Here is an 18,404-nt window from a genome sequence, read left to right as displayed (position 1 = left end):
TTTCATAAAAACCCTAATCATCCTTTCAAAATATATCTAAAGTTCTTTCATGCAAGGTAAAATGTTACAAAAGATTAACAGCTGGATTGATATCACACCACATTGGAATGATTAACATTTAACTCTCCTAACTCACTCCAGATTGTTCAGAAACTGCATTTTCCTATGGAAAACAAACACTGAAATAGCTCCTTGCAATCAAGAAATTTCACAGCCAGAAGCATAGAGGCAACATTCAAAATAAAAAAAATATGTAAAAACCAATTTTGGTAGAATTACATTTAAAAGTAATGGTTATTTGTGAATTTTTTCTCATCAAAAGGTTAGGGAAAGGTATAAACCTTCAATGCAGACAAAAATTGTACGGGATTCCATATGGTTCTGAAGTTAGAAATGTTTAAGCAGTTAACACCACAGTGGATGTAATGGACATTTACAAGGTCCAGGTTTATGTCTCTTGACTGAAAACAGGAAAACAAAAAATAAAATGTAAATGTTTTGTAAAGACTCTGAAACAATTAAGAACAGCCATACTTGGAGATGAAAATGACAAAGGAGAAATTTATAGCAATTTGGAAAGAAGATGTGTAAGAGGAGTCGGGATAGAATACAGGTATACAAAAGAAAAGTAGAGAGGCGTCTTATCAGGAACCTCCTGTGATAAAAGAACAAACAAGCCAGTGAATGAAATTAACATGCAACAAAAATTAAAAAGTAACTTTTTTTTTTGCGTGAAACATAGGAACTCTCTCTTTAAGGATGCTACTGAGGTAATCAGTTAATTGGGTATAAAGGAGGATTACACACATATGGAAAAAAATAGCACATGAAGTTAGTTCTATACTTCACTGGCATCAAGTGTGAAGAAGAAACTCCAGTTCACAATGTAGTAAATTCACATGCCATGTGCAGTATTGATTTCTCCTCTGAAGCACTGGATTGGCCATAGTCACGTGGACGAGATGGACTATTGGTCTGTTCCAGTATATTAATTCTTGTTTCCTACAACCCATAGTCTGAATCTAATTAGCACCATTATTGCTTTTAATTGTTATTAAATTAATGCCTATAAGCACTTTTCAATTCACTAACATTACAGGCCTGATTGTCCCCTCTGCCAATGTGGGTGGAGAATACACATGCCAGGTGAATCCAGATTGGTGCCAGTTTTGTGGCATACTGTTCCCTTCTCCCATAGCAGCTCCTCCATGAGTGTTTCATGGTGATCATTCTACAGGGCTCTCCAGAGTAGTGTTTCCCCAAAGTATATGGAGATTATTGCATAAATTAACATTGACTGGTTCTAGATATCAACTCCTTTTTCCCTGTCATGCCTGACCTATGCTGCCCAAGGGGGTGAATGGTCAAATACCATTGTTCTATGGAAGTGAGAGAGGGCAACTGCCCCACCCTCCCGATGAAACAATGGAGGAAACTCTTGGAGTTTCCAGTTCCCTACATTAAAAACAAACAAAAAAAACAAAAAAACCCATCCAGAAAACCTCAATGATAAGCCTGAACTTGATTAACTTTTAACATATCCTGGGAGGAATCATGTAGACCATGAATCTCTGAGCATCACCTGTTTTGCAAATACACATAAGCAAAACTTGTTCCGAACCACACAGGTTTGGTCTCAATTGCATAGCTCAGAATTCACATGATCTAATCATATTGCTCCTTCCATTCAATATATTTTTTTTTCCTAATCGTATACATTAATTCAAATATATTTAAGTTTATAATTATATCATTAAACATTTTAAGTAATGTTATATTTACCGACCCACACTAATAACCTTCTGTAAATTTCCCTTATATATTATGGCAAGTGGCTTAGTGCTGAAACTCTAAACAATGTGGAGATAAAAATGTGATCTACCCAGAAAATAAAAAAAAATGCATACACTTGCTCTCTCTCTTTCTCTCTACAAAGCTCTCCTGAACCAAGCTTTTTGTAGTTGGTGATAAAGCTTTCCATACCCCAATAGGAGCCTAGGTTCTCAGTGGTAAAAAGAAAGCTTACAAAGCAAATAAAGAACATGGACATAAGCAGATTCTGTCCACAAATTAGATATGAATGCTTTGTATGTTTTCACTCAAAACCTCATCTTGGCTGGGTTACAAACTGCCTCCGTCAATACAGAGAGAGCTGAATCACAGACTGGAAATTGTGATAGCAGTACTCAGGGATGTTCCAAAGCGTATATGCGGTTCACCACCCAAATATTTGCCAACTTTAAAGCAAAAGACTTTCATCTTATGAGCCCTCTACTTATGCTTTTAGACTATAAAATCACACCAAAGGCAAAAAATATCTCTGTGTGATGTACACTCTTTTTGAGATGTGATGCTCTCTAAAGACCTTTCCCAATTTGTTAACCTTTTGACTGCTGTCAGAGTGTGCCCAAAGGCGAATGCAAATCCTTCACAGTACCTCTGGTCATCTGACCAAAGAAAGGATTCATCCCTGAAGGAACATCAGATCACAGGAAAAGACTTCATCCCATGATGCAGCTGACTTGCCATTTGGCACTAACAAAGCTAATTTGGAGGAACCATAAAAATCCAGTGAGAATAGTAAATCAGAAGCAGTGGGCAAAGTTTTCAAATTTGGGTCCCCAAAATTAGGCATGTGAGTTTCAGAGGTTCTGAAGAGGTACCCTGAATATACAACAGATAACAGGTAATTCAGAAAAAGAGGAGTCAGTTTAGCCAGACCTTGCTGTCTCCTCTCTTTGCAAAAGCCTAAAAGATCCTCTTAACATTTGTAAATCCTTTCATTGTGGACAAAAATATTAAATTAAAATGAGTTTTCCTGAATTCCCTTGTCCCAGAGAAGGGTGATGAGGAATGGCAAAAGATATCCATTTGCACTATAATAAATACAAACAACACAGATACTTCGACAGTTGCGGCTACTTGTCCTGATAGTGTAAGCTGTGATTACAGTCATTTTTCTGATTCCTTGTTCTCAAAAAACACAGGGACAAAATCTACTCAGATTTACACCAGTGCAATCTCATTGTCTGGATCTCATTAGCAGAAGAATTTGGCTCATTCTGGTTTGTAAGAGATATCTGGCATGTGAGTTAGGGGTAACTAAAAATCAGCAGTCTAATAATAGGGCTCACACGGAAGGACCTCATCCTTCAAAGGCCCTATATTTATATGAGAAGGAAGTATGGTGCTAATTCTACCCTTGATATGTGGACTAGGAAATATTTCCAACAAATATATTATTCTTCCCCTTCATACATTCCACTGCTTCTGGTGCCAGAAGACATCTGGGAAGCTATGCTTTGTACTGGTATCACTGTGATAAGGTGTCCTGTTACTTCATTTTCAAGAAAGAAAATAGGTCAGAAGCTGAATATGCTTTTGCGAAAGGCTCATGTTCCTAGTAGCCTGTGGGTGGAGGATATAAACTAAACTGCTAACTAGATTTCTGAGTGGCGTTAAGGACATATGCCTTTCTGAGCCCAGGCTTGCCAAAACAGGCATGACACATGGATTCTTGTAGTCCTCAAAATCTCGCAAACACATTAAAGATACAGTGAGCTGTTTTTTCAGGAAATTGTTTTCTCTCTAGAGCAGCAGTTGGCATGTTTCTAGCTTCCACTGAATAGACAAGGTTTTATTGTTTTGGAAATAGCATTGCAGATTAATATGTTTCTTCAGTGCCCCTGTCTTAGCTAACTGCTTGTTTATCCCACCCGCAGCATCATATCTACTGCTTTCCTTCTCCTGCTTGCTCTTAACCATTGACTCAATTCCTCTCAATCCATGCCTGCTCCCCTATTGTTATGTTCTTTAAAAATTCCAGGTTTTCCCCAAAATTTGACCCAGCCTGGGCAGAAACAAATGACTCCAAACTCACCTGTATGGGGGGGGGGGGGGGAGAGGAGGAGGGAGGCCTGATGACAAAAGTTTATTGGAAGTCACCTTTAGAGTCTCAGAACTCCTTAGAGATAGGGATGTGGATCAGTTGATCTGCCAGACCATGCCTTAATCAGCCACTGTCTGCTCCCTTAAACTATTTAACAGTGTCCTTCTGCCAACAGCTCAATATTGCTCTGAACATGCTTGCTGTGCCTCTGGTTCTCATTCTCATCCCAATCCATGCATCTGCACTTCTTTCTTCCTGCTCCGTAAACTAGCTTCTCTGTATAAATTTTCCATTCCCTCCATTTTAAAACTCTCCTCCACAAACTTCCAATGTTTTTGCTCAGTGGAAACCTTGGGCATACTTCAGCAGAGCAGTCTAATGCACTCTGCTGTCCTCTGCAAAGTGGTATACAGAGAAAGTAATTAAAAACTTTAAAAATGCAAAATACTTTCCCCCCATCTTTTTTGGTGCAACGCAGTTTGTTATCTGAATAAGCAGACAATTATAAAATAACACTGGGTCTCTACTTAATGCAATGTTATATGAGAAATGGATAGCTGCACAAAACAACATTGTCTACCATGTCCTCCCAAGGAGCCACTGCTGTCTGCAAATCATAATCTAAATTACAAAAATGAGCAGATACCATACAATTCTCATCTAATAACAATTTTACAGTCCAAGTTACACTGCGTGGTTTACAAAGAAATCTGTAACAACAAATTTCACTTTTTCCCATATGCCGGCTCCATCTGTCCATGACCTACTTCTTACTCTTTGTGTTTAGTATTTAGCAACTAATGACTGATAGAGCACTGAACTGGGACTCAAGAGACTTGGGTTCTATTCCTTGCTCTTCCTGTTGTGACCCTAAGCAAGTCACTTCATCACCCTGTGCCTCCATATCTCAATCTGTATAATTGGCATAATACCTCCTCTGTAAAGTGCTTTGAGAATTATGGATGAAAAGCATTATATAAGAGTTAGGAATTATTATCATTATTCTATGAAACAGGTACATCACAACCAACAGCAATGCAGGCTTCCTCATACTACTCTGCCAATGTGATTTCCTCCTAAAGGGACCAGTTCCAGTTCATTTAGTTCTTGACCTGTCAACTGAGCTTGCCAGGAGAGAAGTGCCAATGGCTACAGTATTTTTTTGTGACGTGGATATTTACTAGAAACTTGTGAACTGAAACCACCAACTAATTTCACATAGGCCAGAAGGAATTTTTTTTCTTGTTGCATGTTACCTCTTTCCTCCTAGTACAATATAGCCCTTACATTACATATATGTAGCACGCCTAAAGACTCAGATGGGATTGTCACATATAGCTCTTAGGAGCACACATTCTACCTTTGTCCAACTTTGTCCACCTTGGCAGGAGAAATAATAAGAGACACAGAGGACAGATACAGAAGAAGGGGATAGCATTACATATCCACTAAGTATTCCGTATATGCCCTAGAAGACTGAGAATCTTTATGTGCTTTCAGATTGTGGAGAGGGCTTGGTTGAACTAATTAATATTTGCATGAAAAAATGTTTTTGAGAAAACAGCGAAGTACAGATGCCCCCGACTTATGTAATCGTTCCGTTCCGGAAAGCCTTGCATAACTTGAATTTTGTGTAAGTCAGAAACGTATACCCATATGTTACGCAAAAATTTACGCAACTCGAAAATCCTATTTCTGGCTTATAGAACTTTTTCCGTAAGTGCGAATTTGAGTAAGTTGGGTCTTGTGTAACCCGGGCAGCGTCTGTAAAGATAATTGATGTGAAAGATGATCAAATGTACCATGTCTGAAAATCCTCGGCTGGAATTCCCTAGCAGGCAGGGGAATTCCATAGCAAAGTTTCACTTCCAATTCTATAATAGAAGATCTATGTTTGGGCATTTGAGATATGGGGGTGGATGGAGTTAGTTGAAGAAATCTGTTAAAAATAAAATTCTATACAACTTTTTGCATAAGCTAAGGGGCACAGAAGCTGATATATGGAGGAGGAATAAATTGCAATTGCTGGCAAGGTAATTAGCTGTCAGATGTTAAGAGGATTGACAGAATGATTTGCCAGACTTTCAGGATAAACTGGAGACAAGATGGATAAAATCAGGAACTGTATGCCCTTTAAGGTGGCCCTACCCCTGAAGGGACTGAGATTAGAACCACTATATTGGATGCAGGCAATATTTGCCACAAGGACCAGACATGCTGCCTGAGGAAAGAAGGGCTAAAAATCACTCACACACAGCTACTGCACACTGCAATATAACTTTACCACATGAACGGAAAAGTCCTGCAACATACTTTCAACACGGGCTCATAATACTCAATAAGCATTATTAAACATGAAAAATGTTTAAAAACACTATTAACACCACCTCTATTTAGTCCAATTAGTGGCTGCCATCTTTGAAACTTTCCTTCTGAGAATGGGAATACAATGCCTCTTTTGAAGCTTCCAATTCTTATGCATTTAAGAAGTTAAAAAAAAAAAAAGATGACAACGGAGGTCCCAAAGCGGCTATAGGCATACTATCTCAGAAGAAACCATTACAAATGACAACCATATGTTCCTCTAATGAGACCACTTACAAGGATACATTTCTTCTTCAAAAACTTTAAAACAAGCAGCAGCAAATTCTCTATACACCTCTGATTAACCCAATTTAGCAGCCTCCATACTGAAATACTTCCTTGGCAATTGTGAGACTCCATGGGACACTGAGCTTTCATAGGAAGTGATCACAAAGCATTACACAGCTTGCAAGTTGTCAAAACTCAAATGTAGGGGACTGCCCTTCAAAGCGTGCAACCAGTGGCCAATTATTGATTTCCCTGCCCAACTCAGGGCAATTCTCCAAATTAACAGGTTGGCTGGTGGATGCTAAATGACCAGCAGCCAAGCGGTGGTGTGTGCAGCACCTGGTGAATTTTAGATTTTTAATACAAATAATTTTCTTGAGCTCAAAACCACCATGATAGACTCACCTTTTGGATACAGTAACACTACAAACAGTGATGGGAGAACCTCCAAAGTTCAGCATTCAGCTAAGTACCCAGATGTTGAGATCTTATCTAAAGTAGTGGAGACCCCATGCAACACCTTGAGCCTCTGTACTAGTTCCCACACAATCTTCATCCTAAACTGAATTCCCATGTCCTCAAGTTGTCTTCTTGAAAGGAGGCTCCAGAGTCTACTAGCCTCTTCTGCTGTGTTCAGTGGGCAGGTGGCAAACCCATCTCACCTCTTTAATAAATAATATCAATGCCTATTTCTTATACACACTTTTCACCAGTAGATCTTAAAGTGCTTCACAATCTTGAACGTATTTATCCTCACAACACCTCTGTGAGGTAGGGAAGCATTACTATCCCCACTTTACAGATGTGGAACTGAGGCACAGAGAGGGTAACTGACTTGCCCAAGGTCACAGAGGAAGTGCATGGCAGAGCAGGGAATTGAACCCAGGTATGGTATCCTATGTCCTACACTAGCCACTGGACCATCCGTCCTGCCCATGTGGTCTATAACTCCAGGGGATATACATATCTGATCTCTCTCTTACTAGGTACTCTATATCCTTTCCCTAACACTCTCCTCTTGTCCCCAAGGTCCCAGAGGAAGGCAGACGCACACCACCACTCCCGCTCACACTCACCGACTCTGCTAAGGAGGTAGGAGGTGTTTGCTGAGTGCTCCCCTCCCCTCCTCTACCTGCTTCACCTCTGCTCTGCATTCAGAGCCGGAGGAATCACAAAGGAGTAACTGAGGCAGAGAGAGGGGGGCAGCCACCAGCTAGGGTTCCACTAATCAAAGCAACCCCTAGTGGCAGGAGTCCAGAGTTGACTTAAAAAAACAAGACAGCAAATGCCACGGCCCCTGGGGTTGTGCACACTTGTGATGACTCTGTAGCCTGCAGGACATGCTCAGCCAGATGGGACTGTTGACAGACAAGGTATAAAAGACACAATGAAGATCACAAATTTATGTGGGATTTGTTTCTTTATTAAGTTATGCCTGTAATTTTCTATAGCCTTAGTTTCCAGATTCAGCATGTCTTACTTTAACAGTAAGAAATCACCAAGATGTTGAGGGACAGAGTAAATTTTGGTCTAAAAGGAGCCATGGATCTCATAATGAAATATACCTTACAGATACTGGCTGGGATTTACAAAGGGTGAATGGGAACTGAGCCCCTTAGTCTCCTTTGGAAACCCCAGTGGTAATATTAGAGATGTGCAGGGCAGGAAAAAGACCATATGCCCCCAACAATCCAATTTTCTAAGTTTATCTCAGCCTCCACTTCCTATGTCATTATGTCTTTCAGTCCTCTCTTCTCAAAAATGGCTCAAAACTCTTTAGAGCATTTAAATCCAAACATATATTCCATATTTTAACTCTTCTGAATAAAACTGATCTGCCAGATCATCTCAACAAGTTTATGGATTTATCTGTAGCAATCTAGTTTAGTTTTTATTAAAGAAAAACAGAGGTGAAAAAAATATTAGATCCACTGTCATCTAAGGCCTTGTCTACACATTCCCAATTTTGTCCACAGAAGTCAGGTTTCATCAACAAAACAGTGTACACACTGCCATGCTCCTCCTTCCAACAAAACTCTCCGGCTTTGCTGACAAAATAAAACCACCTCCACGAGAGGCATAGAGCTTTTTGTGCAAAGTTATATTGACAAAGTATCAGCGTAGACCCCGCACTGGGTTATGTCGCTTTAAATGGCCTCCAGGACGTGTCCCACAATGTCCATCCCGACCACTCTGGTCAGCAGTTCAAACTCCGCTGCCCTGCACCCAGGTAATCAGGCCTCTGCCCTGCCCCTTTAAAGGCCCAGGAACTTTTGAAATTCCACTTCCTGTTTGCTCGGCATGGAGAGCTCACATTGCATCTTCCCAGCTGACCACGGCAGCTCCACTCAGCAAACGCGCTCCTGCTTGGAACATACATGAGTTGTTGGATCTGCTGGGTCTGTGGGGAGAGGAGGCTGTGCATTCTCAGCTATGCTTTAGCCATAGGAACGTCAATACCTAAGTCGGATTTCTTGTGGCTTGATGAATAAGGGCTATGAACGGGACATGCAGCAGTGCCATGAGAAGATAAAGGAGCTGAGGCAGGTGTACTAGAAGGCAAGGGAGGCAAACAGTTGCTCTGGTGCTGCACCAAAGACCTCCTGCTTCTATAAGGAGCTGGACACCATCCTTGGCGGTTACCCCACATCCACCTGCAAGAGTCCTGGACTTGGTCTTGTTTTTTTAAGTCAAGTCCACAGTGGACTCAAACCCGAGGACAAAGTCGTGGATGAGGAGGTTGAGTTGGAAGACAACGTGAAGCACATGGCAGGGTCGTCCAGTGGCGCAGCGACTCAGGACCTCTTTTCCACTCTGAAGGGGTCTAGCCAGTCCCAGCAGTCCGTCTATTGTGCGCATGATGTCGAAGAGGAAAGTGATCTTTTTGAGTTGATGCTGCTCGGTTATATGAGGTAGAGTTGTCCTTTGCTCTGTATATTCTAGAAGTGGGTGAAGGGATAGAAATGTACAAGACTAGCTGTGTTTGCGTGTGCTCACATTCCCCAGTGCAGCTAAGTAGTGTGGCGGAACAGTGTGTTAATGCACACCAAAATTTGATGGGAATCCTCCAGAGAGATCTCTAGGAAATTTTTCTGGAGGTACTCGCCAATCCTCTGCTGTAGGTTCCTTGGCAGAGCTGCTTTGTTCCTTCCCCCATGGTAGGAAACTTTCCTGCGCTAATCACCTGTGCCGGGACCAAAGCAGCAGAGAGGCAAGCAGCATAGGGCTCAGGTCGGAAACTGTACACATGCAGAATATGCACCCTTGCATCCTTGCTTACCCTCAGGAATGAGATAGTGGCTATGATCACCCCTCCTGTGGAAAACGGTAGCAGAATTTACAATATTGTCCCTAGTTGCTTGCACTGATCCCCCTAAAAAAAAAAAACACCTAGACCTCTGCCCCATCTTTAACGCTCAATCCCCACCCAGGCCGAACTCACCATGTTCAAAGTGTTTGTCAAAATGTGTGCTTGCCACGGGACACTGAGAAAGTGATTCATATGTTAAAAGAGGTGTATTTTACTGTAATGATTCGATGCTGTGTGTGAACTAACAATCATGCTTCTGTTTATTGTTTCTTGTGCTTCTGCAGATGTGGCCTTCAGGGGAACCCTCTGCACACTGGAGGAACGCCTCCACCAGATAAGGAAGCAACCAAGGTGGAGCAAAGAGGACATGTTCTGAGAGGTGCTCCAATTCTCAGAGGACAAAAAAAGAGAACGCAGTCTAAATGTGGACTTTCTTTGAGGTCTTATCCAAATCTTACTGCACCAAATGAGATTATGAGGTCCATTTTCTCCTCTATGCATGCATATTAATATGAATACATATTCCATATACATATCACAGGGAAAATATATCCCTTTATTTTCAGTGTGGATAGCTATTTAAGAATACTTTTGGTAATAAAAATATTTTAATATTTCTCTAGATAGTGGATATTAATTTTTTAAAGTCTAACAACAGTAAACTCTTCAGTCTTTAAATATACATGATAAAAACAATTCAGTAAATAAATGTTGAATCATCAGAGGCGTTGAGAGAGCTTGAAGTGCTAAATCTCCATAGTTATTTCTCTAAGTATTTGAAAGAATATGATAATGTTGAACTACTCAATCAAATAACTAGGCAAACAAACACAAAGTTGAACAATGTTCAGTTTAGGAGAACCCTGAAAGCGAACTGTTAATGTAGAAACTATTTGAAAAGAACATGCACTAAAATTTAAATACATATTGTTTCATTTAGATAGCAATGTCATAATTTGTCATGTGAGATGAAAACAACACTGACAAGTTTTCTTCTGAAAAACGAGCTGTAGTGCTAATGAAATGCAAATTAGTTCTGTCTTCAGCAACCGATGGCACTACCAAAGCTTCCAGCTCAAGACAAAAGATTTATTCAGCTATTTACATAAATTTTATCATTTCATTATGTGTTTATGACAACAATAGTAGCATTATTTTAGCAACTGAAGGATGCTATTAGATGTCAGCATTTTGATCTGCATTCTCACCATAAATTGATAGCCCCCTATTATTTGAAAGATCTATGAAGCTCCTTAAGCTACAGGAAATTGCGGCACATATAACAATTGTAATGTTAATAATGGAATATTTATCTTTTTATGTTTATGAAAAGTTGCATGGCAAAATGTGATTCTACCAGTTCCACCAAGTAGGTTTGGTTAGAGGCTGTTTAAAGCCCCAGTTACTACTGAACTGGAAATCGTATACAAGGGTGCCACCTGGTGGCTGAAAGGAAGAACTGCAATATGGATCCAGCAAAGCTAGGTAAAGAGTGACAGGTTTCAGAGTAACAGCCGTGTTAGTCTGTATCCGCAAAAAGAAGAACAGGAGTACTTGTGGCACCTTAGAGACTAACAAATTTATTAGAGCATAAGCTTTCGTGGACTACAGCCCACTTCTTTGGATGCAAAGCTTATTTGTTAGTCTCTAAGGTGCCACAAGTACTCCTGTTCTTCTTTTTAGGGAAAGAGTGAAAACTCTCAGGTACAAGCACGCATAAAAGCGGCATAAAAAGCATGAATGTAACAATAAATGAAATAAATAAACAGATGAAATAGCAGGAATATATATGAATAAAATGAAGAAATAAACTGGTGATGGGCATTTCATATACAATATTCTAGGCAGAAACTTGTATGAAACTCCAAGAATTTTTAGAACCACCACAACATTATTCCTGATTATTAAATATAACCACAAATCCCAACCCCAAACAATTACATAAATACAAACCTCAGATCCAGACAGAAAGGGATAGACTCATAGACTTTATGGCCAGAAGGGACCATCATGATCATCTAGTCGATCTCCTGCACATTGCACCTCGCTCACCTACTCCTGTAATAGACCCATAACCTCTGACTGTGTTACTGAAGTCCTCAAATCATGATTTAAAGACTTCAAGTTATGGAGAATCCACCAATTAGTTTAAAATTGCAAGGGACCCTTACCCCATGCTGCAAAGGAAGGCAAAAAAAAACCCCAGGGTCTCTGCCAATCTGACCTGGGGAAAATTCCTTCCTGATCCCAAATATGGTGATCAGTTTAATCCTGAGCACGTGGACAAGACCCATCAGCCAAGACTCAGCCCAGGAAAGAATTCTTTGTAGTAACTCAGAGCCCTCCCCATCTAGTGTCCCATCTCTGGTCATTGGAGATATTTGCTGCTGGCAGTCGCAGATCAGCTACATGCCATTCTAGGTAGTCTCATCACACCATCCCCTCCATAAACTTATCAAGTTCAGTCTTGAAGCCAGTTAGGTTTTTTGACCCCACTGCTCCCTTTGGAAGGCTGTCATAGAACTTCACTCCTCTGAATGTTAGAAACATTCGTCTAATTTCAACCCTAAACTCGTTGAAGGACAGATTATATCCATTTGTTCTGTGTTAACATTGACACTTAATTTCAAATAACTCCTCACCCTCCCTGGTATTTTTCCTTCTGATGTATTTATAGAAAGCAATCATATCGTCCCTCAGCCTTCTTTTGGTGAGGCTAAACAAGCCAAGCTCTTTGAGTCTCCCCTCATAAGGTAGGTTTTCCACTCCTCTGAAAATGCTAGTAGCCCTTCTCTGAACCTGTTCCAATTTGAATTAATCTTTCTTAAAGAAGGGAGACCAGAATTGCGCACTGTATTCCAGACGAGGTGTTATCAATACCTTGTATAATGGTCCTAACACTTCCCTGTCTCTACTGGAAATATCTCATCTGATGCATTTTAGGATCGCATTAGCCTTTTTCATAGTCACATCACATTGGTGGCTCATAGTCAACCTGTGATCAACCAATATACCCAGGTCTTCCTCCTCATAGCTTCCAACTCATAAATCCCCAGCTTATAGAAAAAAATATTGTTGTTAGTCCATAAATGCATGACCTTGCATTTTGCACTATTACATTTAATCCCATTTCTATTACTCCGGTTTTCAAGGTCATCCAGATCTTCTTGTATGATATTCTGGTCCTCCTCTGTATTGGCAATACCTCCCAACTTTGTGTCATCTGCAAATTTTATTAGCACACTTCCACTTTTTGTGCAAAGGTCATTAATAAAAATGTCAAATAAGACTGGTACCATAACTGATCCTGGAAGAACTCCACTAGTAATCTGACCTTCCAGCCTGGCCATTCACCTTTCAGTATGACCTGTTGAGGTCTCCCCTTTAACCATTTTCTTATCCACCTTACAATTCTCATATTAATCCACACCTTCTCCAATTTAACGAATAATTTCCCATGTGGAACTGTATCAAATGCCTTACTGAAATCCAGGTAGATTAGAGCTACTGCATTTCCTTTGTCTAAAAAAATCAGTTATCTTCTCAAAGGAGGAGATCAGTTTGGTATGGCATGATTTATCTTTTGTAACACCATGTTGCATTTTATCCTAGTTACTGTTTATCTCTATGTTCTTAACTACTTTCTCCTTCAAAATTTGTTCCAAGTCCTTGCATACACTTGAAGTCAAACCAACTGCAGAGGATGGAGCAAATGGTGGAAGGGGGTCAAAGAGTATCTGCAACAAAACTAGTTAAGTTAGTTAAGAGTAGAAAAACTCATATGAAGTAGATGTTTCTGCTCCAGCAGATGGAGTCGTAGGGTGGGATTCTCCACTGCTTTGTTCAATCATTTACATCTTGTGTAGAGCGAGTGCAAAAAATGCCACCAAAATCAGAATGGTGGTGTTCTACCCTCACGGTACAGCTATAAACAGCTGCAGAGAAGCAGGTCCAGAGATCATCTCTTGAATGGCATGGGTGGGGTAGATGGCTGTTTTGAGGAGTTGGCACCCTCAGGACTTGCACAAATACCCTCAGTGGGTTGCTTGCCATTGGGTAGTGGGTCACGGTATGTTCTCCCTGAAGTACTTTGCTAGACTTCTTCAGAAACATCTTCAGTATCAGGACGGGACATTAAAATTAATTTGCTTAAAAATTATTTGAGTTTCCCTGTAGTGGCACTATTACAAGTAAAATCTTGTACCACATAAATAGCCACTGGTGTAAAGTTATGGCTCCTGTTCAATATGTTTTTTGGATAAAAATCCTAGGATCTGCACATGGCCAACAGATTGACAAAGTTCAGCCACTGCATAAAGCCATTCTATATATTTTTTCCTTTGGTGTTACTCAGGCTAAGGTGGGGAAATCCTCATGTCAATGAATTTTCTTCCTTACTACATACCAAAGCACTTGATTTATCCACACTTCCAAACCCAGTCTGCGGTTTAGTGGTACATAATTGAACCCAAGCCTAAATAACTTCTCTAAATGACTGCGGTCAGGGGACTAAGCTCAAGGACCAAGACAAAAAATTAGGTGTGTTTTTACTTTGCTCTCTTACAAGACAGAGATGTTTTTTTTCTGTCTAGTAGAGGGCTTTCTTCTTTATATTTTCCCACCTCTTGTATTTTTTAAGGAAGGGTTTGACAGATACTAAGATTTCATTTCTGCTGTTATCTAAGAGAAGAGCTGTCTGCAAGCTGTAATTTCAGGCTTCTGCAAAATACTCTATATGCACTGAACAGTGCAGAAGTGCAAATTTAAACACACATCAATAAAGCAATCCTCAGATGTAAACATGGAAAATATCATTTTCTTCGGATGACAATGAGGTAGATCTATACATCTCATAATTCCTGAAATAAGTGTAAAGTACATTTCTAGAGATGTTTAGTATGCTGCTACTGGAGTTTCGATAGACACAGATTTCTGTAAGGTACTTTGAAGGAACATTGAGACTTTGAGCTTCAGTGCCCTTAAACTGGCATTAGAACCCTAGAAAGGAAAGTCCACACAGACTCTCATTGAAAGATACTAATAGGGCTTCTAGAAACCTTCACAATAAGAGAATTTTGATTCAGGACCATCAAAACATTTCATTTTGATAGTGTTGAAGTGTTTCGTTTTGACTCTTGATTTCATTACTAAATATTTGTTACATATATACACAGAGTATTAAATATATATAAATTTAACATAAAATTAATATTTTAATATAATACACAAGTCTATATTAAATTAATTGAAACATTTGACATTTTCCTATTGAAAAATTGGTCATAATCGACACATTCTCATGAAACACTTCAATTTCGATTAAACTGTATTTTTTGACAGAAAACTGTCCTGTTAAAAACATTTGAACTAGCTCTAAACAGCAGTTGGGACTGGCTAATTTGGTCTTGCGGGACTGCTGATATTATGCATGTGGGACTGCTGATATCATATGCATGCTCCTAGGCAGAACGTTTCATTTTTTATGTTTATGATTACAGCCCCATGTTAACTACTGTGACTATGCAAATCTTATTTTTAGTTCTGCTTCAGATTTGTAAAATATTTGTAATTTACTTTTATTTGCAGCTATTAGGAATGATATTTAAAAAATAGAGAGCGGAAAAAGGAACCCAACTAGCTATCACCAAATCAGACAGCTTTGCAGGTCTAGGAATCAGAAAGACTCCATGGAATGGAGTGTTAAAATGTAGGTAATATTGTAGGTGGAGCTTAGCGATGCAAAATCCACTGTTTTTCTTGGGATTTCAATAAGGGGGGGAGTGTTGAAGATTAAGAATGGCTGGATGTGGGGATAATTATTTTATTGATATTTATTCTGGGCTAATATTTTTTCAGATTGTGTGGTTTGGGTTGGATAATTTGTTTGTATTTTGTATTGATTGTTGTGTGTTTTTATACAATTTAAATTTGGTCCAAGCACAGAGCTATGACATAGAGGCTTTCTGCAAATGGAAATAAATATATGCAGTGTAGGACCCTCAAGTGTTGCAGATAGTTTGCTAAAACATGACATCAGGGGACACACTGAACCAGAGAAGATTTATGCTCAAGACAAAAATTTTGCCAGAGAAATGGCCTAGCAGATGGAATGGGGTAACCCCACATGCTCATTAACAGTATCTGGGATGTCTCTTTATGTGTGCCAAAATGAGTGACTTTGAATTAGCTTGTTTAGGACTGAGTACTTATTGAATTTTTTTCTCCTATTCATTATCCTGTGCCAGGCCCTGGAAATGTTCATTAGAAGAGCACAGACAGGAATAAGGAATACACACATATAAGAACATAAGAATGGCCATACTGGGTCAGACCAATGGTCCATCTAGCCCAGTATCCTGTCTTCCGACAATCACCAGTGCCAGATACTTTATAGGGAATGAACAGAAGAAGGCAATTATTGAGTGATCCATCCCCTGTCATCCAGCTTCTGGAAGACAAATACCTTTCCCTTTAAAGATTATTTGTGCTATGTTCCGTGACAGCCTACCTATTGTAGAAGCAGAGAAAAGGATAAAGGGAATTTGAACGCAGATATCTTAACTTTTAGGAATAAAGTAAGAGTCAGGCTAACACCAGCTCTAATAATGCGAGATTTCAGGCAGGGCCTGGGCAAGTAGAAAGTGAGTGGAACAAAATAACTGTAAGAGATACTGTTTTTCGACCTTGTGTTAGATAAGAATGGAATACAGAGTGTAGCAGGAACTGCTGAGAAAAGTAAGATATCAGAAAGAATATGTATAAACCAGATGCGGTTGTTGATCATTATTGTCTGTAACAAAAGGTATAAATGCTTGCCCTAATTGTGTATCTAATGGAGACCTGCCTGGGACGGGGGGAACCCCTGTCTGGGTGTACTCTCCCCTTGCAAGTGTCAGGAAAATAAACTGTCTCTGACTTGTTGCAACCAACCTGAGAGCAAAGACTCTCTTTTCTTCCACACTATTCAATATCTATCATTTATTATTCCTTGTTCTTTAATTTTAAATGTTTCAGTCAGCCATTTAGAAACAACACTATGGACCAGACTGCAAGTCCCTTATTCACACTAGTAAAAAATTATTCACAAAAGTACTCCTATTGAAGTCAAGAGGAAAACTTGTGGGGAGAGTAGGGCTCACACAATTTGGCCCTCTGAGACTCTCACTGCATGAATAGCACATAGTTAGGAGTCAAAGTGATTCATTTGACACAGCACACTGGCTGCAATTCATTCATTTAAACTATTCAAATAAGTCAGTAGAGGTTTGTGAACTATTCACAATCAGAAAAAGAGAGTGGCGTTTTCAGACAATTTATTAATCAGAATTCAATGAGCTCTAGTTTGGTGATTGGGGATTCCACAAAAGCTGTTACAGTGAAAAATGGGAACCGCTAAAGAAAAAGGTTAGGAGAACATACAAACTTTTACAAACAATCTCTTCACTTCTCCATTATGAAGTAACTAATGAACTGTAAACAACATTTAGAGGCCTTGATCCTTGTTTTATATTTTTAGGCCTCTTTAAATAGGTGATTCCAGATGCATTTTCCTGGGTATGAACCAATAAACTAGAATATACAGAAAACACGATGTGTTTCATGATACTGAAAACCAGAGTTTAGCGTATCAAATGAGAGTCTGCAAAATCTTACCATAACACTCCTTTCGTAATGATCATGCTCTTTTTCAAAATCTATCATGTAGCCATTTAGAGACCAAATAAATGTCAGATCTAACGTGGTATCATAGGATGCAATACACTGCATGGTGGCATTCTCTCCAACTGTGACATCAACATTAGTTGGTGCTAAGGTAATCTTTGTAGCTTCTGTGAAGTTAAAAGAAAATGTGGAAAATTCTAATAAACAAGTGACTATACAGATGCAAATCTAGCTGTTTCATTATACATGAAAAGAACAAACTGATTTACATGTTATTTATGCAACTACATTTCAAAGAGGAACACTGATTAGAACAGAGAGGTTCTAGCCTAAGAAAAGTGACACCCTTACAAATGAAATGTCTTGGCTTTTGATTGCTCATTCTCTGATAATACACATTTTAGCCTCTTGATCATGACGACTATAAAAAACTATGCTGACTTATTTTTATTCACAGACTATTTCATGTGTAGAAGACAGATGATCTATTTTGCATGACCCATTGTGTAGTTTTTTGTTCATAACAATCCTGGCTTTTTTTTTTTAAACATAATTAAAGAATGGGGAGCTCTGCTTAGTACTCTCATTTCCATTACTTCACCCTGGAAAGGGGGATTCTAATGTGTCTATTAAGAAAGAATGTTTAATTCTGCATGTAATGCAAATAGCTATGATGGGAAGGGACAGAAGAGAATAGAAGCAAAGAAGAAAAATATGTATAATCAGAGCTTACTATAATCAAGAAAAGAAGAAGAGCAGGGGACTCCATGAAATCCCTCAGGGATCTTGCTGTACAGATCTAATTTAGCTGACACATGCTTTGATACCAAAGAGCTTAGCATAACAGAAGGGAATGGTATTCTAGCCATGTGCATGTACATTTGGTAGCTGATTTTATAATTGTTGCTGGATTTTGTTTTGTATTGTAGAGTCTTCTATCAACCTAGAGGT

General features: G+C 39.3%; 1 protein-coding gene across 5 annotated transcripts in view; it reads right to left on the bottom strand.

Moving 5' to 3' along the window:
- The window catches only part of CNTN1 (contactin 1), a 447,411-nt gene that overhangs the window by 94,205 nt on the left and 334,802 nt on the right, over nt 1-18,404 (bottom strand). For all 5 annotated transcript variants that reach the window (XM_008162506.4, XM_024100601.3, XM_065557068.1 and 2 more), the window contains one exon: nt 17,445-17,620. In XM_008162506.4, coding sequence (XP_008160728.3) covers nt 17,445-17,620 — 176 coding nt within the window. The remainder of the gene's footprint in view (nt 1-17,444; nt 17,621-18,404) is intronic.

This window comes from Chrysemys picta, chromosome 1 (genome assembly GCF_011386835.1).
Source record: "Chrysemys picta bellii isolate R12L10 chromosome 1, ASM1138683v2, whole genome shotgun sequence".
NCBI lineage: Eukaryota > Metazoa > Chordata > Testudines > Emydidae > Chrysemys > Chrysemys picta.
Note: the sequence above shows the minus strand (reverse complement) of the source record. Positions and strands in the feature narration are given on the sequence as shown.